General features: G+C 39.0%; 1 protein-coding gene across 5 annotated transcripts in view; it reads left to right on the top strand.

Annotated features, from left to right (window-relative positions):
• ARHGEF10L (Rho guanine nucleotide exchange factor 10 like) overlaps positions 1–23,877 on the top strand; it is a 3,087,848-nt gene that overhangs the window by 501,738 nt on the left and 2,562,233 nt on the right. For all 5 annotated transcript variants that reach the window (XM_044061816.1, XM_044061815.1, XM_044061819.1 and 2 more), the window contains one exon: positions 23,531–23,558. In XM_044061816.1, coding sequence (XP_043917751.1) covers positions 23,531–23,558 — 28 coding nt within the window. The remainder of the gene's footprint in view (positions 1–23,530; positions 23,559–23,877) is intronic.

Here is a 23,877-nt window from a genome sequence, read left to right as displayed (position 1 = left end):
TTTACAGAGCTTTTAGGGGTAAGTGTCTTTAGGTCAATCACTTATTACAAGTAAAGTCAATCTACAGCTGTGCAGAAGCATTTTGATTACATGTAATCTGACAGAATTTTGCCTGCAAGGCTTAAAGAGAATTAGTTGTCAAAATTGGCGAAATTCCTCACAATTTTTCATCACTGGTTGCACTTTGAATTCTGGTTTCACAAAGGGGGAAACTGCATGCTACTGATTTTTTTATTCTTTTTATTAGTAGGTGGGTAGGTAGGTAGTCTGCACCCCTTGTACTTTTTTCCAGGCAGTAAGCAAGTTACAGCACAGAAAGTCACACAGTACAGGTAGCTAACAGCTTAACATTTAGTGAAGGTGGAATTTATTAATACTGAAGTCTACACTGACAGCACAGCATACATTACAATATCTTGCAGCTAGATTAGCACCGAATGAGATGTTATCTCAGCAGAGGAAGTCGCAATGCTAGCAAACAGCTCCAGTTAGGAGTACTGCTGTTATCCTAGAAGTCATTACTGGTCTCATGACAAAGTACAGAATATTACAGCCCACTGGACTTTACATGGTGCTGTTGGAATGCAGGTCTACAGACTTATCAGAGTGACAGTCTGAGAAACTGAATGAGCTAGCAGAAGACCAAAGAAAAGGTGGAATTCTGAGTGGTTAAGGTTAGAGTCTCAGATTTTGGGCTTGAGAGAGGCCTTGATAATGCAGTACTGGAAGAATGTACGAGTAATGGACAGGAGCTGGATAAATGAAGAAACCTGGTCAGATGATGAGAAAAATGTGCAGTGTCTCATTTATAATTATTTATAGGTTATTGTGCAGAAAAGAGGGTATTTATTTATTCATTTATATTATTTATTTTGCATTTATTTAAAAGTCTGACTGGGCGAAAAGAACATTTTCAGCAAAGGCCTGGGCAGTAGACCTGCAAAAAACTTTTTATTAGTACAAACATATTTACAGTCAATGTTATATAACAACAGTTTGGTTTATAATAAAAGGTACACAACAGCTGTTTGGCACATATTAAACAGAGTACATATGAAGAAAAATGTCAGAATGTAAAATTTTAAAGTAAATTGCAGTTTGTAATGGAGGAAATGTTTACATCTATATACACGTTGGAGTATATTTTTGTCAAAGCAATAGCCAGCAGTGAGAAAAAGCAGATATAAGAAATGTGTAATGACACATACAATATAGGGCGATTTAGTACAGTGAGCAGACAGTATATAATTTGTGGGGAAATACTTCAAATCAGTTTTGGAGTGAAGCATAAATACTGTGTGTGGTAGTGGACAGTGGTAACTGAAATAGAAAGTGTGCATAACTTATAGGGAATAGTGTTTAAGTGGTAGGACAGAAGTAGGAAGAAATATATGACTAGAGAAATATATGGTGTAAAACAGTGTCAGAGGAGGATGCTGAATAGTTAGTGAGAGACAAAGAACCTAAGGAAAGTGTGGGAAGTATGTATAAGGCTGGATAGGGTGCAGATCGATTTAGTGCCAACTTCACTCCCCTCTTACCCCCTAAAGGGCCCATCTCAATACCAAAAGATTGCCAAATTCCGATAATCACAGCCACACAGGTAGAAACAGCACTCTCCAAAGCTAAGAATACAGCATCCATGGGACCAGATGACATCCCAGGCTGTGTACTACATGAACTACAAAATGAACTGGCACCACACCTAAGTGTCATGTTTAATCATAACCTCACCTCAGGCTTCATGTCCACTGAGTGGCGCACAGCTACAGTTATCCCGATCCACAAGGGAGGATCCACCTTGGATCCTGGGAACTACCGTCCCATCAGTCTGACAAGCCTGATCTGCAAGGGCATGGAATGCATTATCATGGAACTTATAAACAAAGACATTGGCAACATCCAGACACTGGACCCCACCCAGTTTGAGTTTGTGAAGGGCTGATCTTGTCTCCTGAATCTGATTGACTTCTTTGAATCGGTCTCCAGAGCTGTGGATGAGGATAAGGAGGTCCACACAGCCTATCCAGACCTCGCCAAGGCCTTCAACACCACCCCCACTCTGGAATCATAGATAAACGTACTAAGCTGGGCATAAATCCCTATGTCACTCGATGGGTTGCCAACTGGCTTACTGACAGAACCCAGACTGTAAAAGTAGCCGACTCCAAATCCAGCTCCAGACAAGTGACAAGTGGAGTATCTCAGGGTTCAGTCCTGGGACCACTCTTGTTTGGCATCTACTTCTCTGAAGTACAGACTAACACTAAGGGACTCTGGCCAACAAAGTTTGCAGATGACTGCAAACTGGGAGCCATTATTGAATCCTCAGATGATGTGGATATTCTACAAAAGGGCCTTACAGAAACAGATGCCTGGTGCCAGAGCCATGGGCTCAAGCTTAATGCCAAGAAATGTATAGTCATCTCCTTTGGAAAAAAACATGTACCCATGAACTACCACATAGGTGGCAGGACACTAAACATCGAAAGTGTGATGAGAGACTTAAGGACACAAGTGGACAGTGGTCTCACTTTCGATAACCACATCGCCACAACAGTCAGGAAATCCTTCTATGTGGCACACCTCATCACTAAGGACTTTTCATCCAGATAAAAGGAGGTCATTGTCCCACTGTACTCATTCCTCATTACACCCATTTAGAATACAACGCCCCGTTTGGTATGTACCTTTCAAGACATCTGCAACAGCTGGAAAGGCCACAGAAATACCTCACTAAAAGAATCACAGGCCTAAAGCAGATGCCATATGCTGACCGTCTAAAAAAACTCCAGCTATACTCTGTGGCATATCATCTACTCATAGGTGATCTCTGCTTAACATACAAGGCCATGTCAAACCCTGAGCTGTTGGACATGCTCCACTTAAAGAAATCCCAATCCCTCAGAGCCACACGCTCCAGGGATCTAAACCTTATCACAATGAACAAAACATGCTGGAGGGATAGATTCCTGACCCAGAGACTCCCCAAACTCTGAAATAGACTGCCCATACATATCAAGCAGAGCATCTCATTGGCCCTCTTCAAAAGGAACCTTGATGATTGGATGGGAGATAGGAAATTCACCCCGGGGATCAGGTCAGTCGCCCTGCTAGACAGGGGCCCAGAGAAGTAAATATTGTGGGAAAGAATTTCCAGGGAATTGTTACGGCTAGGTTTGCATAGGCCTTAGGGCCGATAGCCTAGTACCAACCTATGAACCTATGAACCTATGAATTGCTTACCAAGAAGGTGACTAAACTGTGAAGCAGATGCCAAGTACTTGCATGTAAACGGAACCTGACAATTTTGCTCTGGCATTTTGTGAGATGTATGTAAGTGGAACAGTCTATGCAATGTCAGGTAAAACATTTTCTGTTTTTTCCTCTCTGTTGTCTCCTCCCCATGGCAGCTTTTGTGAGCACCACAGTAGCTACCTTTGGGAGGTACATTCATGCATTGTTCCGCCCATGCAGAACCTCCTGCCCCTGGAGCTCACAAGGCTTTTAATGCTGTATTGTCCTCCTCCATCCAAGATGGGTAAGCCAGTGTTATCCACTCAATTCCCATCCTTCTCAGCCTGTTTGCTCCAACAACTGTGCTGCTAGTTAAACACAGGTCATCTGGGGTGCAGTCAAAGCATTATCCATCAGCATCATGGGGCTGGGTTATGCATATTTTCTACTGAGGACTTGCCCTCTTTAGTAAGTAGATGTTATAATCCTGTATTTGGAAGCCAGAAGTATAGATAGTTTCTTTTGAGTCATATCCATATTAATATTAACTCTTCACAGCCTAGTGATGTATGCACCTGTTTCTGAAATTACTTTCTATGGACACCTCTAGGCATCAAATATTGCTTGTTCATATTTGCATTACTAATTCCAAAATAATGCCACATTCAGTTTATTTCAAGATTTCATTTTAAAGCTTACACAATGGCAAACATAACTACTTTGTTATTTGATCTCTGTCTAGTGCAAATAAAAAATATATTATTATTAATATACTATTTATTTGCATTGCAGTTATTTTCATATTTCTCTAAATATCTCAGTAATCAAGTGACATAGAATTATTCAGTCTCATATAAAAACTCACAGCTGTATGCAGAAAATGCTACTGGCAGTATGTGTGTCGCTTGTATGGTTACTGAGATACCGTAAGCTGTTTATACAACCTTACAAAATTAATATTTACGGTATTTATCATGGCTTCTAAAATCCAGTATAAGACCTAAAATTGAATGAATGCAACCACTGTGCAAAATAGTTAGCCATTTACAGTTTTCTAATAACATTTATGTTTCTTGAAATATAAACAGTTGTTTGAACTGTGAGGCAACCATTTAATTTTGTTTTTAAAGACTCAGACCATGCCCATTGGAAGTTAGAATACAAAGCCCAGAAGAGTTCCATTGGCGGGAAGGAGTTAAGAGAAGGAAATGTCCAGTTATAGGCCAATGTATTTATATTCTTGTATGATCTGTTTCCCCATTTGCTACAGTGGAATTTTCTGTCCAATCAGGCTGGATTCTTCTTCAGCTTGGCGAAGCTGATGCTGAAATTGTTTTCTAAGAAGCATTGTAAGGCACTAAGAAGCCCTGACCAACAGTAGAACAGAATAGAGATGGGCTGTGTACTATGATTGAGAGCGCCATGTTATTAACTAAAGGGAATTCCTGCAAAAGAACATAGTAACTGTAAGAGTGAACTTTGAGGTGTACCTGTTTGAAAGGTTGAGGGTAGCTGCGTACCTATTTAAAAGATAAAGTGTCAAACCCAAAGCTATTTAGCTCTTTTAGCAGGTGAGTGTGGAACCCCCCCCCCAAATTAAATAAATTATTTTAATTAAATATAACACACTAGTTCGCAGGTATACACACACAAACCCACACACACACACACACACACACACACACACACACACACACACACACACACACACGCACACGCACACGCACACGCACACGCACACGCATTAGAGTTCCAGTTTACTTGGAGGACATTCCATTTATTTTTATAAGACATTGTTCAGTTTCCACACCCACAATCCTGTTTTGATGCAGTCTTCAGGCCTGTTGATTTCTTTAAACATCCATGGGATATTTCAGAATGAAGACTCTTTTATAAGTCACCTCTAATTATGTGCAAAAAAACAGAACAGGATAGAAGAAGAGGCTGGAAGGAACAACTGAAATTACAAGAGAATAATCTTACTTCTTACTAGTTGTGTTTTAAGGCATTATTTATCGTCATGCAATTATGAGTTTATATAATTGCAACAAAAGTTAACTTTTCTTTGGAACCCATCTCATCCAAACAAAATCATCCATTCCCAATCCCAAAATAAATGAATACATAATTTGGGAGGGTGCATGCTTTTCACATGTAGCAGGAAATTGACCCTGGTGGGTTTTTTGTAGAGATCATGGTTCACACATCCTTTTTCCAGGTCCTTAATCACCATGAGGTTCAGGAATTCCACTTTTTCCAAGCTGATCTTGTGCGTGAACCTCAGGAAGTTGGTGGTGGAATTGATGTAGCTGAGAAATTCTTCCAGGGTCTCTCTGTCACATACCCATACCAAAAAGATATTGTCAATGAAGTGATAGTAGCATGTCATGTGATTGAAGTAGGGGGAGCCATAGATGACGTCCGTCTCCCATTTCATCAGAGCTGTGTTGGCCAGGCTGGGGGCCATGGCAGCTCCCATGGCTACCCCTGTGGTCTGCCAGTAGATGTCGGTGTTGAACTTAAAGTAGTTATTCTCCAAGACCATGGATAGTAGCCGGCTGAGTTTTTCTGTTTCTCCTGGCAGGACTGTGCAATCTTTGTGATAGGCCATGATGGTGGCCTGTATACAATAGTTGTGGGGCAGTACTGAGTAGAGTGCATTCACATCTATGGTGACCAGGATCGAGTTTTCATTTAGGTTGATGTCCTTTATCTTGGTGAGGAAGTCCATAGAGTCCAAGATGTAGGATTGGTTGTTGGCTGCCAGGGGTTTTAGCGTGAAATCCAAGTAGATAACTGGTGGTTCAGTGATAGACCCGCCACTCGCAATTACCGGTCTGTAGGGTGGGTCGAGAAGGTTCTTGTGTGGTTTGGTGGGAGTTTTGGAAATTGCACTTTTAGGAAATTGTTTATATTGGAGCTGATGATGCCTTCATTGTACATGTCATCCAGGGATCTGTTGAGCTCCTTGAAGGCTTCTGTGGTACGGTCCAAGCTTGTGCATTCATAGCAGTTATTGTTGTCCAGCATAGCTATGATTTTTTGAGTTGTAGGTGGCCGTGTCAGTCACCAGGATGCCCCCACCTTTATCTGCTTTCATCACTCATCTGCTGTTGTACTGGCTGAGGTCTTTTAGGGCCAACATCTCTGCCTTGGAGATATTATAGAGCTTTACCTTTTTTGGTCTTTTTAGCATTTTTCTCACGTCTGTTTCTCGTTTCTCTTGGAAAGCTGCTATGACCTGATTTGAGGGGGGGCAGAAGTTGCTTGGCTTTTTCCAATTGGCTTCTCTTATGGCATGGGTGTCTAGGCCATTGTTATTCTTCTCATTTTGATGGAAGAACAACTTGATCTGGAGTTTCCTACTGAAGAGCCTAATGTCAATGACTGTTTTTGCCAGGTTCGCTCTTCTGGTGGGGATGAAGGTGAGGCCCCTCTCTAGTACCTTCATCTCTAGGTTGGTTAGCATTTTTTGGAGTGGTTCCACACTTCTGGAGGTCCGTGTTTTTGTTTCTCCTCCTCTGCCCCATGAGTGTTGGGGGCTGCCAGAGGTGTCCCAGGTCTCTCACTCCCCTCCTTGTCCTGTCCTTCTTCTCTGTGACTGGGACTGGGGAAGACAGTCTCGGGGGTGGAATACCTCCTTTGTGTGGGAGCCCGTCAGTCTGTTGCTGTTAGTTGTGGATGGCGTCTTGTAGCTGAGTCTCCTGGTGGTGGGGGTTAGGACCTGGGTGTCTGTTGAAGTGGGCATTACCTGTGCATTCAGTGAGGTGGGCATCACCTGTACATTCTGTGAGGCCATTGTAGTTCTGTTGATAGGGTTCTGGCTGGGGGATGCTTCCTCTGCTAATGCTGGCTCCCGTGGTGCTCGGCCCCCCGGAAAATCCTATTGGTTGTTGTTGTGGATACTGTTATGCTCCAGTTTTTTTTGTTTGCATCTGAGGTCCCTAGTCAGTTTTTTGGATTTTCTTGCCCTTATTTTATCTTTTAAGGCAGTGAGCCTGACCATAATGTCCCCGAAGGCTGCATGGGTTTTGGCTGTGTCAGGGCATTGTTTTTCCAGGTCCTGGATGCTGGTGGCCTTGCTGGTTTGCTGTTTTTTATTGTGCTCGATGAGCAGATCCATAAGGCTGAGGCTCGTTTTATAAAGGGTTTTGTGCCAGGTCTCTTGGAGTTGTTGTGGGAAGTTTTTCACTAGTGGTCTTTTGTTCACCATGAGGCCTTTTGGGATCAGCCCTTGGTTTTTACATTGTAGCAGGTATTGGTGGTCCCATTTAAGGCAGATATAGTCCTTTAGTTCTTCTTCGAGATGGTGGAGAGTCTCTCTTTGCTCCTTTCTTGGGTCTGTCTCCTTGTTGGGAGCAGGCTCTAGTTCCAGTACTAGAACCGGTGTGGAGGTGACCCTTTCGAACCATGAGCCTTCCATGGTGATGGAGGTGGGGCAGTGGTTTCCAGTCTGGGTCTTCGGTTGAATGACCCAGTAAAAAATAGAAAGAACGTACAAGGGAGTGAAACCTACTGCTCCTAGAGTGTAGCCCACAGGGTGGGTATAAATTTCAGGAGGGAAGGACACTCTAACTGGAAAGAATCGTGCTTTTTTGGAGGCTCAGGAAGTAGTTCTCAAAAGGACCTTTCAGTAGATGATTCGTATTGTAGCTGTCCTGGGGTGTCCTTATAGTTGTAGCCCTGAGGAGGGCTGTTGTAGTCCTGATGTGGACTTTTGTAGCCCTGATGAGGGCTGTTGTAGTCCTGATGAGGGCTGTTGTAGTCCTGAGGAGGACTGTTGAAGTCCTGATAAGGACTGTTGTAGTCCTAAGGAGGGCTGTTGTTGTGTTGGTTAGAGCTGAAGTGGCCCTTACAAGGGCCGCCCTAGGTACCCTGTCAGATCAGATCTCAGTAGGTGTCCCTTATGTAAGGCTGGGCTCCTGCAGATGTGGTCTGCGGGTTCTTAGAAGAACCTTTGTGGTCTGTGTGGCCTTACAGAGGAACCTGGAAGGTATCCTAGTAAGCTAGACCTATTACAGTCACCCTTAGACTGGGTTGGGTTTCTGTGGGGTCTTATAAGAAACTTTGTGGTCCCTTGCAGGGCCTGAGCTCTCTTAGTCCTGTTATTCCTTGCCCAAGATGGTGGGCAGTCAGCATGCAAGGCATTCGTTTGTTCTAAAAGAAGACACCAGAAGCAGTAGCATTTGATCCGTGTTTCTTTATTTCCATCCTTGCAGGTCACAGTTCCAATCTTCCTCCTAGCATTGCTCTGAGTGAGAATCTAGCATGCATACAGTTATTGCTATTGATGATGACTAACTACTGTCCTAGGTAGGCTGTGTGTACCACCTTTCCCTCGTCTATAGCCTTAGTAACTGTCTCAAAGAAGTCCACCAGGTTTAGGAGGCATGATCTGCCCTTAACAAAGCAGAACTGGGTAGGGTCCAGTGTTTGGAGGTTCCCAATGTCTCTGTTAATGAGTTCCATGAAGATGCGCTCCATAGCCTTGCAGACCAAGCTAGTCAGGCTTATAGGATGATAGTTCCTGGGGTCTGTTGTGGCTCCACCTTTGTGGAGTGGAATAACTGTTGCTGTGCGCCACTCTGTGAGCACATAGCATGTGGAGAGGCTGAGTTTGAACAGTGTGTTTAGGTGAGGGATTAGTTCATCTTTGAGCTTGTGTAGGATGCAGCCTGGGACACCGTCCGGTCCCATTGATGCTGTGTTTATGGCTTTGGAGAGGGCTGCTTTAACCTGAGTGTCTGTGATTTCAGGCGCTCTACATTCTTCTGGTATGGTTATGGGCTCTTTTGGGGGTGAGAGGGGGGTGAAGTTTGCACTGAACCTGTCTGCCAGGAAGTTGGCGATATCAGTCGGTTCAGTGTATTTTGTGCCATTCTGCACTGACTCTGAGCAGATCTGAGAATTGCCACTTAGATTCTTGACATAGCTAAAGAATGTCTTGTGGTTATCTTTGGAGTCCTTGGCAATTTTTCTTTCGAAGCTTGCCTTGGATGATTTTATGACGGATCATAGTTCTTGCTGATACTGATCAGGGATGTCTTACCTACTTGGGATTTTACTGTTTTCTGTTCTAGATTCCTCCTTCTATTGTATAGTTTATTTATGGCAGGGGTCCACCAGACTGGTTTCCTTTTCTTGGAGGAGTGAGTCTTGGTTTTGCTTGGGATAGCATGATCCATGCATTCTTGTAGGTGCCCGTAGAATGCATTAGTAAAGGATTTTGCAGCTTGGACAGCGTTATCCTTTAGCATGAGGGCTTTGAAACTTTCTACCTCGGTCTTAAGTAATGTGAAGTTTGCTTTTGAGAAGTATTTCACGGTGGTTTCCTTGTCCAGGGGTGGGGGCAGAATGTGGATATTCAAAGTGATTTGTTTATGGTCAGATCTAACCAGTGAGGGGTTGACCTCCGGTGTGGAACACTGGTCGCCCATGTTGGTGATGACCAGGTCCAATATGTTGTCACCTCTAGTGGGAGTGTTAACCAGTTGATTCAGGGTGTTTATAAATTCTAGGAAATGTTGAGCAAGGGAGTTAGTACTTGAGTAGTTCTCCCAGTTTGGGAGGTCTGGCAGTCTCATATTCAGCTAGCCTTTTCTTCATTTCGACCTCTGATTTTTACATTTTTATCAGCTCATCTGAATATGTATTTAGAGATTCTTCCATTTTTTCCAGCCTTTTGTTGTTTGAGTTATACACTCCTTCAGTGTTTTATTCATTTCAATCCTCCCTGAGCACATTTGACTTATTTTTTTCTCTAGATTACTGGAAGTCATGTCTTGCATCAAAGCTGGAGCTTAGACTGCTTTTTGCTGAGCAGCTGGAGGATTCTTCCAGCCAGTGTTTTCTCTTCACCTTTTGTGATTGATTTTCTTTCAGGTTCTTCAAATATCTTTGCTGGCATCCAGGCAGTGCACTTATTAGCCAGTAACTGAAATTTACCCAAACAGACAATTTCATTGGCTCTCTTTTACGAACTTCTGTTTTCACACTGGCAGAGCTGAAATTAAGCTGTTATTCACTGTGCAGCCATCTTGGAAGTCCCCCTTACTCTTCCTGTTTTGTTTAGTTTTGGTAGGGATTGACAGATTTGTACAGTTTTCTAGTTAAGAGTAGAATTTAGTTGCATGCTTACTGGTCATGTCAACGTTTTGGGGGTTATAGCTATGCTTAAGACTTTATCATAAAATTGTTGGAAGTCCGTATGTTTAAAGTCTTTGATTATTATGAAATTTGCGTCTTCTGGTTTAGGGATTTTGAAAGAGAAGGTCATACCAATTTGTTGTCGGACTTTACTGGGAAGGATATAACAGTGGGATAGTATATATAGATGGTAAGTTTGTAAGAACTAGGTCATGAACAATTTGACCTCTACTGTTCTGTTTGACTATTTGATATTGGCTTTTCTTGTTTTAGAAATTGACAAACTTTTTTGGTATAGCCTACATTTGAGGTATAGGTCTCCTATTTTATTGACAGTTAGTTAAAGTCACTCTGGATGATGGAGTGTTTGTGTATTTGAAGTTCATTGAATGTATTTAAAAAAATGGGCATGGTTGGGGGGGTCATGTAAGAGGATCCTGTGATATGCTATAGTCTGATGGCTGGTTTTATTAGGTTAAGATGATTCTCGATAAGTTCAGTTCGCAGGTCTCTGGGAACCTGTCTTGAGATAATGTGGTCTTTAGCACATATAGAAAAATCCAGAACAGTTCCCACCAGGTCTAAAGGTAGGTAGGCTGAAAATACTGGTATACAGGGGGTTCTTTCTGCGCTTTTAAACCAGGTGTCAGTAGTAATACGCACACAGATGGGCTCCAAATGCAGAAGGGGTTCTAGGTCAAGCAACTTGTTATTTAGACCCCCAGCATTGAGCAGCAACACACTGTTGTTGTCCAGTACTTTATTTGTTATGTCTTTTAGGCTGGAAGATCAGTCAGACTGTGCATAAAAAGGCACTATGGGGCACCATAGGTTTTAGCTAGTAAGTGGAAACCCTGGAATGACAAAGTAGGCAGGATAATGCAGCCTACTCAAGTGATAGCAGTTATTCAGCCAGTTGTTGAATTCAGTCACCATTTCCTTATACCCTGGCATCTTTCTTGGTGTCTTTTCTGAATTTATGACATATATGGAAGGCTTGGAAATCTCTAGCTGCATATCCCTTATGATTTGGTGCACCGATTCCTTTGCACCCACATGGACCACCACCATGTCATTACACTTCCTTGCCTTTATGATCTTGAGGGCTTCTGAGACAGTAGAGATTTTTGGTCCTAAAATACAACTCACTATCACTCTCTTTTTGCCTCACCTTGTGAGAATATAGTCTGTGTGTCTTTCTATGGAGTCACCAATTTCCAGTAGATTTTTATTGGTAGACAGTTTAAGCATGCTTATTTTGGGACAATTTTTTTTCTGATGACTCTTGGTTAGGGATGTGTCAGTACATGTCATAGTTTTTACATTTTCACTAAGACGTATTCTTGTTAGATCATAGAGGCTTAGGAAATAACTTTTTTACACCCTCAGCATATGATAGTTTTGAATGTATTTGTGTGGACTGCTGTAGAAGTGTCTACTGCACACAGACTGTATTTTGTGAGAGTGGCTCCTCCATATTAGTTAAAGGTTTGCATCTTTTACTGGTAGTCTTTTGATGGGGGTAGGTAGTAGCTCATTGTCTATGATCAGCAGGCAGTTGCTACACTGCCTGGGTATGCTAAGTGCTATTAGGTTGGCAACTGGGGGAAGACAAGCTGGCTGACATTTCATTTAATCCGTGAGTGTTGAAAATTAGGGATATAAAACTTGTTTGTATGGTAATTGGTTTGTTGGAAGACTCTTTTTTAATGAATCCTTATGAGTACAAAATGTTAAATGCTTAATTTCCTTGATAAATTCTTATTAGAACAGAATGTTATATATTAGTGAGTGTCACAAAACATTTGTGGTATGATAGTTAATTATTGGAGGTGCTCTACTAAGGCATAACAATTTACAGTTACTTAACTTGGTCCTAAATAAAGAGGTAATGCATATAGCACAGCCTGTTAATAAATATGGCTCGGACTAGGCTTGCTAGGTGTTAGACTTTAGTGAAAGTACCTGCATTTGTCGAGTGTAGGTGTGCATAGTGCTATGTGAAGTGCAGCTCAGAGCAATATAGCTGAGCTAGGAATTTAAACAAGCCAACAGAAATCTAGCTTCCTAGAAAGGACAGCAACTTATCTTCTTCCACAGAATAATCACCACTATCTCTCAGATTGCCCACACACTGGGATAAACTTTGGTGTAACAGTATCTGTGTTATAAATAGTAAAATTGAGGGACTACAGATGTTGGACAAGAAAACATCACAGTTGTTGTGTCTTTCGGCTTTTCCCGGTTAGGGGTCACCACAGCGGAACTCCGGTCCACTAATGATTGGTAGTTGATTTTTACGTGCCGATTTACCAGCCTTGATGCACAACTTTCAACGAAGGTACGCCCATTCACGCATATCTCCATGCAGAAAACGCTCTAGCTGTGAATCGAACCGGACAGCATCTTACTGTGAGGCGACAACGCTACCGCAGCACCACCACCGCAGGTCAAGAAAACATCACAGTAATTAACAAATTAACTCAGGCAACTGATCAAGACAACACTTGATTTCCAGTAAAGAAAACAAAATAAAATGAGTAAAACTTGTTTAAGTACTACTAAAAATGGCAGAACTGTTAAAATGGAGGGAAAACAGTAGATTTAGTGGAAGGAAACATCATAACAATTAATGAATTCAGTCAGGGGCCTGTACAAACAAAACACTTCAATTTCTAGAAAGGAAAATGTAATAAAATGAGCAAAGCTTGGTAAGTACCACTAAAATGGCAAAAATCAACATGCAACTGTAAGTACAGAAAAATAAAGTACTTCCCTGATTGTTGGTTTTGAAATGCAGTCATATATATTATTATTGTACATTATGTAATTTTAACAGTTCCTATACTAACAGCAACATTTTGAGATAATTTTTCAGTCCTAAGAAGTATGTATCATAGTAAAACTTATTATGCCATCTGCTGTAGTAGTTATATACTGTGATGGAAAGCCGAATGCAAAGTACATTGCTGCAATCTTTAAATACTTCAGAATAGTCATATAAAAGTTTGTATTTGTCTGTTAATAACTTAAACATAGGAGGAAAACTTTCTAAATTTCACAAACTAAGTAAACATTATGAAACACAGGTCAGATGTTCTTCTGAGAGGCTCAGGCAACTAGAAGCTGCTCTTTCCCTTCTTCCAAGGTAGGGGAGTGTATTACTATAGTGATAACAGCTACCATATTAGCAACCACATTGGGGCTAGTAGGGATGAAATAAAATCTACTGCTTGGCAATGTTTGGGCTAGGTGTCAGTGCCCCTTAACTCAAAAATCTTTAATACCAGATGGAGCTGGAATGAACAAAGTTTTTTGATGGCTATTATGACAATATGAGTGAGTAATCATGTGAGAATGAGGAGATTATTGAAGACTCACATAGGACAAATATAATTCTGCTTCAGAAAAGTGGAGGCAAGACAGATTTTGGACTCTTATCTTCATGTCAGATGGCCTCAGTTACAGTCAAAATAATAGAATCATTGCTGAACAGAAGCCATATGACATGTTTAGAACTGACTTGGGCATAGTATCTAAGGCAGCATTGATTCACAAAAAGAAGAATGAACATGACAACTGAATAATATGAAAATACAACATGAAAGGTTAGTGAGCAAATAAGACAGGCTTTGAGAATATGTTAGAGCTGTTACATGGTTAAAACCTTAGGTCTAGAATAACAGATTGCTAAACAATTAATTAACTGCAAAAAAAAAAAAAAAAAAAAAAAAAAAACGGTTTAACCATCACAATAAAATAAGATTTTCTGTAAGTGGGCTGCATTCCAGCATCTCCCCACTAAAAAGTGACTCTCAGGTTGCTACATATTACTGAAAAGAAAGACCCCCCCCCCCCCACTGCAGTGACCACTTTTGATGAAATGCAGCATATAAGGAGTTTCTCATTGGTCTAGTGTCTTCTACCTAAAATGATTGCTAGTTATTACAGCAGAGAAGATAATTGTAACAAATGTTCACTCGTATGAAAGGATAACTACCAGTCTGGGAAGTACTGAGGGATGATTCATTTTTAGGCCTATATAAGTGACATTCAAGAGTTCTTAAAGGATATGGATGGCTATTTTCAGTGTCTGAATGATATTGCAGAGCATCTGGATGAAAACCTTAGTCCTTTTGCCAATAACACAAATATATGAAACAGAGCTATTCCACTAAAGTGTAAAAAGGATACAGATACATTTTTGCATGACTGGATGAAAGGTCTGAACTACAACACCTTAAATTTAATGCAAAATATAAATGATGAATGTGTAAGTTAAAAACAAGGAAAGGCATACAGAAGTCTAAGGACGCAGCTGTGGGCAGAATTAGAAAAAAACTGGAGGTAGTCTTTTCCAATGACCTAACGGTTAGCAAGCAGTGACTAAAAGTGGCATATAAAATGGTGGAATGCTGGGATGCAGTGAAAGTGGTATCATGAACAGAAAGCAAACCATTATCAGCCTTCATTTCTGTACTGGGTACTGCTCTGCTAACTTAATCTTTGAAAAGACATACACAAGAGATGGGTGGTAAAATGGTTCACTGTCTTTTCCAGATACCATATAAACAGTGATTAATACACCTTGATATGTACAGTTTTATAAAAGAATGGAGAAAGAGGAAATTATAGAAATGTGGATTTATTTCAAATGGATTGAAAAAATGTAAGTCAATGCCACCAAGAAGAAAAAAGTAATGTAGAAAACCAAAGGGATACATTCTGAAGATACACGTTGGAAGGTTTAAGGGTGGTACCAGGAAGCATTATATCAATGGAATGGTAATGAATGGGTGACACACCATTCACAAAAAAAGGTATTAGGGTCAAATATGTTACAGCATTCACGAGACTTCCAAGATGACTGCACATTGAGTAACAGCTTAATTTCAGCTCTCCCAGTGTGAAAACAAAACATCAGATGAGAGAGACAGTAAATTTGTAATTTAGGGTAAATTTGTAATTTAGGCTAGTAAGTGCACTGCCTGGATGCCAGCAAAAAAGAAATTTAGAGAACCTGAAAAAAATCAATCACAAAAGGAGAGGAAAAAACACTGACTGGGAAGACTTCTGCAGCTGTTCAGAAAAAAGCAGTGCAAGCTCCAGCTTTGGTATAAAACATGACTTCCAGTATCCTAGAGGAAAAAAAATAAGTCAAATGTACTCAGAGCAGATTAAAACAAATGAAATACCGATGGAGTACATCAACTCAAATAACAAAAGGTTGGAAGAAATGGAAGAAGATTTAAACAGATAGTTAGATGAGGTGATAAAACTGCAAAAATCAGAGCTCAAATCAAGAAAAGGCCGAGTATAAGACTGCTCAAGAAGAGATGTTTCAAAAAATAATAGAATTAGAGGACAGAGCACATACGGAAACCTGAGCTTTTCTGCTATACTATATTGTATTAATTTATGAAAGCACAAATAAGCAACTGGACTGGTATTCCACAGCAGGATATGTTATTTGAAAGGGCATATTGTGTGTATACTCCAAACTTGGCCATGAGAAAGCAACCTAGATCTTTAATAGTAAAAATGAAATTCTACCAATGGAAGGAGTTGAATCTGACAAAACTGTGGCAAACGGACAAAAGGGCAAAGTACTAAAAGTGGGAGACAGTAGAGTGTTTGTGGAAAATGATTACTCACTGTACACCAAGCAAAAGAGCAGTACATTTATTCCAGTAATCAGGGAGTGTTGATAAACAGGAGTAGATTCAAACTGCTCAGAATATTTTTTCCTGGAGGGACAGAATCATTTCTGATGCAGAACATGCTAAGGAGGAAATATAAAAGTTTGTCCAACAAAAAAGTGAGCTGTGACACAGAAGGCAATTCTGTTTTTCTGGTAATAAAGACCACAGAGAGACTGCCACTGAAACATTTTCCAATGTTTTAATGGAAAATGCTTGAGTGACAGAAAAAAGCACAAGAGTTGACTAGAAGAACTGAGATTATGTTAGAAAGGATGCAGCGACTTGATTTAGGCGATGAAGATAAACATGAATAAAACTCAGAAATTGACAAATAAATGTGAGATTACAAAGTATTAGTTATATTTGTGAAACATGACAGAAGAAGAAAACCTGGAAATATTGGACTTTTTTGACTTTGTTAAACTTGTAGGGGACTTTAAAGCATGTGCCCTACTTTATGTCATTAATGTTTGTTGGAACACTTAGTAGAGGGAAAGAGAAAGGAAAGATTTAACTGTTAGGAAAACAAAATGTTATTAACAGTGATATCTTTATAGTGCATGAGATAACATGCATTTTATAAAGTAAAGTTTTCTCAGTTATTTTCAAGTGTAATGGGGATGCTAAAGTAAACAGGTGCCTCTGTTTTTTTTCCCTTCTTTTCTCTTTCTCCTTGTTCAGTTTTAAGACGTATAGGCACTGCAATGTAAAAAAAAGCAGAAAATTCTGGTCAAAAGTATGTGCTACAAGAAAAAAATTAGCTTTTTCTCATTCTTGCATCGGGAAATACCTGGATTAAGGCCCTTGACTTGATCTAGTAATACGTTTTAAGAGAAAACAAATAAGTAAAAAAGAACATTGAATATAATAAAGTGTTTCTCTAGCAAATAAATAAATAAATACTTGTAGAAGCACCTCTGTATTTAGTTCTCATGTCTCTATGGGGACAATGTGATAAAGAGCAATAAAACAGAATACTTCTTTCTGTAAATGGCTTTCTTTCAATGGCTAGGAGATAATGTTTTCTGAAAGCATTCAATTGTTTTCCCATTATGGGAGAGCAATAAACATGAGACAAAACCAGACAGTACTTAGTAGAAAATGTTAATGTTCTCACAGATAGATACAAAAAAGAAAGAGTAGTGAACTATATTAAAAATGTAGAGTGCAAATAGCTATGTTACAGGAGACACATTTGAAAATAACTGAACATGTGAATTTGATAAAGAAAGATTTTCAGGATGGTTATTCAGCGGAATACCTGGGACAACAGAAAAGAAGAGTACTTATATTAATTGTTAGAAGAACTCCAGTAGTTATAGAAGAGGATAAAAGGATCACATTGGTAGATTTGTAGTAATATGGGGCTATTGGCAATGAAGGAGGATTACATTCACCTGCATTTATATTCTACCTAAAACTGCTATAATGGAGCATAAGAAAATACTGGGAGAAATAATCAGTTTTCAGCAGGGAATATTACTTATAGGAGGGTCTGGAATTTGATTTACAGCAGTGAAGATGTGTCTGGGGTGCCCAGGAGTGAATTTACATATTATTCCCCAAGATACAAAAACATGGATAGGCTAGACAGAACTTACATTTCTCAAGAACATGTGCATTTAATTGAGAGTTTTGATATGCATCCAATAACTATTTCAGATCACGCACCAATATATTAAATAAAAATGCAGGGCAATGAAATAAAAATGAGACACTGATGTTTTGCCACTTATCTGTTGAAAAGAGAGGAATTTAAGGAATGGGTAGTGGAAATAATTTGGGAGTTATTAGAGAAGATAGAAATTTCTTCTGAAAATATAGCTAGGGAGTGGAATAAAATTAAAGTGGAGTTTAAAAATAGAGTGGAAATAAAAGAAAGATAGTATGGGTAAGAAGTAACAAGAATTATTCAGAGGTACTGATAAATGTTAAAGTTAATGGAGGGAGTATCACAGAACAAGAAGAGCAGCAATTGCAGATTGCTAAGCAGAAAATAAAGGATCACATTGATAATATGCATGAGTTTAGAAAGATTGCTGTTAAGCAACTGTTTTTTGGATAATAATGCCAGAGCACAAAAATTTTTAGTGCAACAACTCAGGCAACAAAAAGTAGAAAGGGTTGTTGCCAAGCTTAGGGAGCCTATAACAAGGAAGATAACAAGAGATCCTATAGCGGTACTAGAAATATTTTGGAAATTTTATGAAAGTGTGAATAAAGCAGAGAAATATGGAGATCAAGAAAAGGTAGAAATTGAAGTGTTTATGGAAGAATTAAATATGCCAAGGTTAGAGGTAGATAAGACTCAATTAATAAGAGTTAGGATAGGATGAGATGAGATAAAAATGGTGATGTATAACCAATCCACAGCAAAGTCCCCAGGAATAGATGGTATTCCTGTGGAAGTTTGGAAGCTAGGAGGAAAAAAACTGATAAAGATCTTTAAGGTTTTGTTTAACAGTATTTTAAGAGGAGGAGAAGCACCAACATCCTGGAAGAAAGCGGTGGTGGCTGTAATACCTAAAGATGGTAAATAACCATCAGATCCAGCTTCATACAGGTCCATTTCAATCCTAAACCATGATTATAAAGTGTCCATGCCTATAATTGCTAAAACAATGGCAAGGTGATGCCAAAATTGATAGATATGGACCAATGTGGTTTTGTGGAGGGGATGTGAACATTTGACATTAACAGAACAATGATGATTCAGAGGGAAGCTGAATGTAAGTAAATACCACTGTTGTTGGTTGATCTTGATGTAGAGAAAGCATTTGACAGAGTAAGCTGAGAGTTTATGAGCAGGGCAATGGAAGCATTTGCATTCCCTGATAAAATTATAAGGTTGACCAGGAGAGTATATGAGGGATTGGAGGCAAAAATTAAGGTGGATGGGTTCCTCTCAGATAATTTCTGTTTGACCAGATGAACCAGGCAGGGTTTTTTTCTTTCCCGTTTGTTATTTACACTATATTTAGAAACATTGGCAAAGAAAATAACAGACTGAGAAATTCAAGGATATAATTGGTATGGCAGTCAAGAAAAGCTGTATCTATTTTCAGATAGTATTATTTTATACCTGATAAAACCAGAAAATTACATTTCAGTGTTTTGGAACATTTTTAGGCAGTTTCAAATCTTTTCAGGATACAAAATGAATGAAGCTAAAACAAAGGCAATAGCTGTAAATTTTGTACCCACACAGAAATTGGTTCAACAATATTCATATTTATGGGGTCATGATAAAATGAAGTACTTAGAAGTATGGATTAAAAAGGATTCCTTTGTGGCAGCTAAGGATATGTGGGGAGAGACTAAACAAAAGATTATAGAAAAACTGAGAAATTGGAAGCTCTGTCATATGGATATGAATAGCAAGATGTGAGCAGTTAAAATGTTTTTAGTTCCTTTAGTTTTATACACAGGTCAGGCATATTTTTATCAACCAGAGGAGAAGTTGTGGATAGTAATTAATAAAGAGCTGAAGGATATTATCTGGGAGGGGAAGAGAGCAAGAGTCAAGTGGGATAAGCTGATTCTTCCAATAGAACAAGGCAGTTTGGGATTACCAGATTTGAAGGGGTACGACAGGGCTACAGAGTTAAGGCTCCTATACATAGTACAAACAGAAACCTATAATTCAAAGTGGAAAGGGATGATGATGAAATGTGGGGGGGGGGGCTCACGAACCTGGGAGAGACTGGGATTTTGGATGCATATCCTTAAGGAGAATAACAATAACCATACAGAGTGTTAGAATACTTTCTGCTGCTTTATGAATATAAGACCTAAACCAACATGGGAATGGAGAAAGGAGAGTCTTCTGATAGAGATGACTACAATTAGGAATACAGACAATAGGTGGCTGGAATGTATTGGAGAAAACTGGCAAAAGAACCAAGGTATTGGGAGCAAATAATCAGAGAGGGAAAGGTAATAGAATGGGAAGAGGCCATGAATTTATTTGTACTGAAGGCTAGAGATTGCCTTTCCTGTCAAGGATTGATATCAGAGTATAGGTAAAGAGAAATAAATAGGGGGATCCTAAGTGAAAGACCAGCACTGATAGAGTTTTTAGTAGAAGCTAGAACAGAAGCTACTGTTAAAAAAGAAATAATAGGTAGAGGATACAAAATATTGCACGTAACTATAAGAGTCAATCAGAGGAGGTTAGAGAGGATTGGAAAGAGAAATTGGGTAAGAAATTCACAAAGAAATAATGGGGGGATATGTGTATGTCTCCCAAATATGCAGCAAAGTCTATAAGATGAAAGATCTTTGCTTGGAAGTGTTTACATAGTTATTTTTATACCCCAAGTAGACTCCTTAGAATTTGTCCCTTATGTAGATAGCAAATATTGCAGGTTTGATGGGGAAGAAAGAGGTAATTGGGACTGTAATGAGTTGGCAGGCTTTAAAGATTCCCTGCAGACTGCTCTGCCAGAGATACTGGATGAGCAAATTGGTGTAACTAAGGAAATACTTTTTTTGCTATAATACAGAATTGGAATTGCCAAGATGTAGGAAGGCCTTACTGAGTCTAATTACGGTGTGTGCCAAAAAGCAGTTACTAGAAAATGGAAATCAAAGTCTAAACCAACTTTACTAGAAGTAGTGAATATAATAACAAAGATAAAATGACTGGAATAGGGATCTTTAGAAAAGGGTAGGAGCAAATTATATAGAAAAAATGGGAATTGTGGGAACAACACATGCAGAGGAGGAACAAGATTTAAAAAAGGCTATGTAGTGAATGAGCTATGTAATGTTTAACGAGATTGACTAGATAGGCTATAAGTAATGTATAATGTTTGCAAATAAAATTATGTAAATATGGTTTGTGATGTGTAATGTTTGGAACTAAAATTATGTCAGTATGGTTTGTTTTCATTTATATAAATGTATGATTGTCTATGTCATACGTGATAATTTAAAAAGATGATTCTTTTTTAAAAAAATGTGTAACAGCGTTGACAGATTAAGTGCAGACATAAAATATTTCCTTTGTGGTAGGGAAAAACACTTGGTTAAGGAGAGGCTGTGGTCTGTACAGTAGATAAGGAAATGAACAGTCTCAGTTTGCCAAACACTTATTATTCACTATCTGATTCTGTACACTTTTGTAAGTGGCTTACTATGGTTACCTTTGCAGAAGTAAAATGATTCATATGCCATCTGATCTGAAACCATAATGCCTTGTGCCTTAATTGCCCTGTTCCATCTGTACAGCAGGAACAGTCTTTCATTTAATCACAAGTGTGCTAGGTGGCAGATACAGGTGCCTTCACAAGTTTCTGCCTTTTCAAATCCTTACTAATCATATCATATTTCAGCTGTCTGAAGGGAGTCTTATAGCCCTCTGTTGGCAAAGAATCTACAAGAAGAAGCTGGACAAAACTATAAATGACTCAGCACTTTTTGATGTCCTTCATCTTGAAAGAACCAGTAATAAAACTAATACCTATTCTGTAGACCTAAACCTTTACCTTCACCTTATCAGCTCCTGCTGGCACATCAAGTACTTAACCCAATGCATTTCTTTTCTTTACAATGCACTCCCTTTCCACATTATACAGAGTAGCCCCCTAGCAACTTTCAAAACCTTACTCACTAAATGGACTGGACACTAGAAAAGTAATACCCAGGAGATGTTGTAACAGTCTGCTTACTAGGGGAACAAACAGACTCTAATTACTGCTAGCTGATATAATTGCTAAGCTTTTCCTTGGTCATTCAGGCTTTAAATATCTACCTAACAAGTTATGAGCATAAGCCCAGTTTTAACATGATAGCAAAACATAAGGGCATCAGGTGGGTGGAGCATTTACAATCGACAGCCTGGGAACTGGGTAAGAGACATTGGATAAGTCTATTGGTGAAATAACTGTAGTTCATAAAAAAGCATCACAGAAGAAAACAAATCTGTTCTTAAGCATACACTGTTATGCCAACTTTCTCAAGATGCCATGTGCTACAAGTAAAGTGATGTACTGACTAATGGATAAAGACACTTGTAGGAGGATTCATTCTCTGGCCACATTTATTTATTTTATTTATTTTATTTTACATTTGTTTACCGGGCTAGTCCAGCTGGATATATGTCCATTTTCAGTGGAGGCCCGGGGAGAAAAGCTCCACTACATACTACTAAACAATGTCAAGATATACATCAATATACAATAATAGGAAAAAAAAAAATATGCAATAAATCTTGAAACAAGTTGTATAAACTTTTGAGTAGAGTCTAAATCTAGGATGGTAAAAAAAAGAAAAGATGAAGAAAATTAAATACTCTGTAAGAGTATATAGAAGAGAAGAAAGAGAAAGGTCGTTAAGGAATCAGATAAAGATGGGGAAAAAAAGAGAGCTAACCAGGGTTATGACAAGAACAGAGCCAATGGTTATTTAGAAAGAATTTTAGTTTAGTTTGAAATAGGGAGAGTGAAGTTAGGGATGTAAGGTCTTGTGGTAACTTGTTCCATATTTTGCCAATTGAGTTGGCAAACTCACAATGTATACTTGTGAATTGCATAACCCCTAAAGCGAGTGCTAAGGGTATGATAATCTATTGCAACATTTATTTTCCATTGCCAGTCCTCAGTAGGTTGCAAGACAAGTTCCCTCTGAGATACCACCAAACAGTCAATCTGTACTCATCATAAACATATTCAGTGTATAGTCAATCAGAATACAGACTTTTGCAGTATTACTACAGCTTTGGAGAAGAGGGAAAATCCTTGACACCCCTCCCACACTAAAGTTCTCTATAGTGTTGTAGTAGTCCCTGTTGTACTGAACTACCAGCTTGATGAGTTCATTCTGATAAACTCAGCCTCAACAGTGCCTCATTTGAGTAACTGTCTTGCATCACTACAAGATTAATGGCTCTTTAGAGTGCATGCATTCATGCTAAAGTCCAGTCACTGTCTTAATTATCAGCTATTTTACTTTAACCTGGCTTATAACATAACCTTCAGGACTGAGATTCACTGTCCTTCTAAGCTTTCAATTGATATGTAACCATTCCCACATGCACTGCTAATGTTTAATGGACATGTACAGCTTTGGTAGCTCTTGGGGTTTGGGCTAGTTACTTCTTTAATAAACAGGGCACTGAGTGTTTTACCACTTTGGTGTTTAATTGTGTAGTTCTTGGTTTTAGTTAGTGTTGTAGAAAAATCAGGTTCATGGTCTTAATGCATTTATCTGGGAATCTGTATTGTCATAACAGAAAGGTCTTCTACAATACAAAAACATTAATTAACTTATTTTGATAAGCTCTGATGTATTATTATGCTCCTACTGTTTCATGTATACCCGTAATTAGCTGCCAGTGTGTATTTCAATATTATGGCAAAAATATAGGCTTTGCTGGATACTTATAACATTACATGCCATCCAGCAAAACATTGTTAGCTAATTCTCCATTCTTTTATTCACAGATGTGACATCAACAGTGGAGAATGATGGGTAAGTTGTTTTTTTTTTTCTGTGTATCTGTTTAGTAAGGGAAAAAACATTTCTAGCAGAGATATGTACTGGATAAATATTTTTAGATTAGTAGATGTCTAAAATTTGGGTTGAAAGGTTCAGAGACAGAACTGACCAGACTTTATTTACTCACAAATTTACACTTACGAATATATGACCTTATGCAATAATATTTTTATTTATTTATTTTTATTTTCTGCAATGCTATTTTTATATCTGCACAGTTGTGAATGGGATGAAGAACTTTGCAGAATAGTGCAGACCCAGTAATTATCTCAACATGTCATCACATGATAAT

Source organism: Protopterus annectens, chromosome 2.part0 (assembly GCF_019279795.1).
Source record: "Protopterus annectens isolate FY-2018-M chromosome 2.part0, PAN1.0, whole genome shotgun sequence".
Lineage (NCBI taxonomy): Eukaryota > Metazoa > Chordata > Ceratodontiformes > Protopteridae > Protopterus > Protopterus annectens.
Note: the sequence above shows the minus strand (reverse complement) of the source record. Positions and strands in the feature narration are given on the sequence as shown.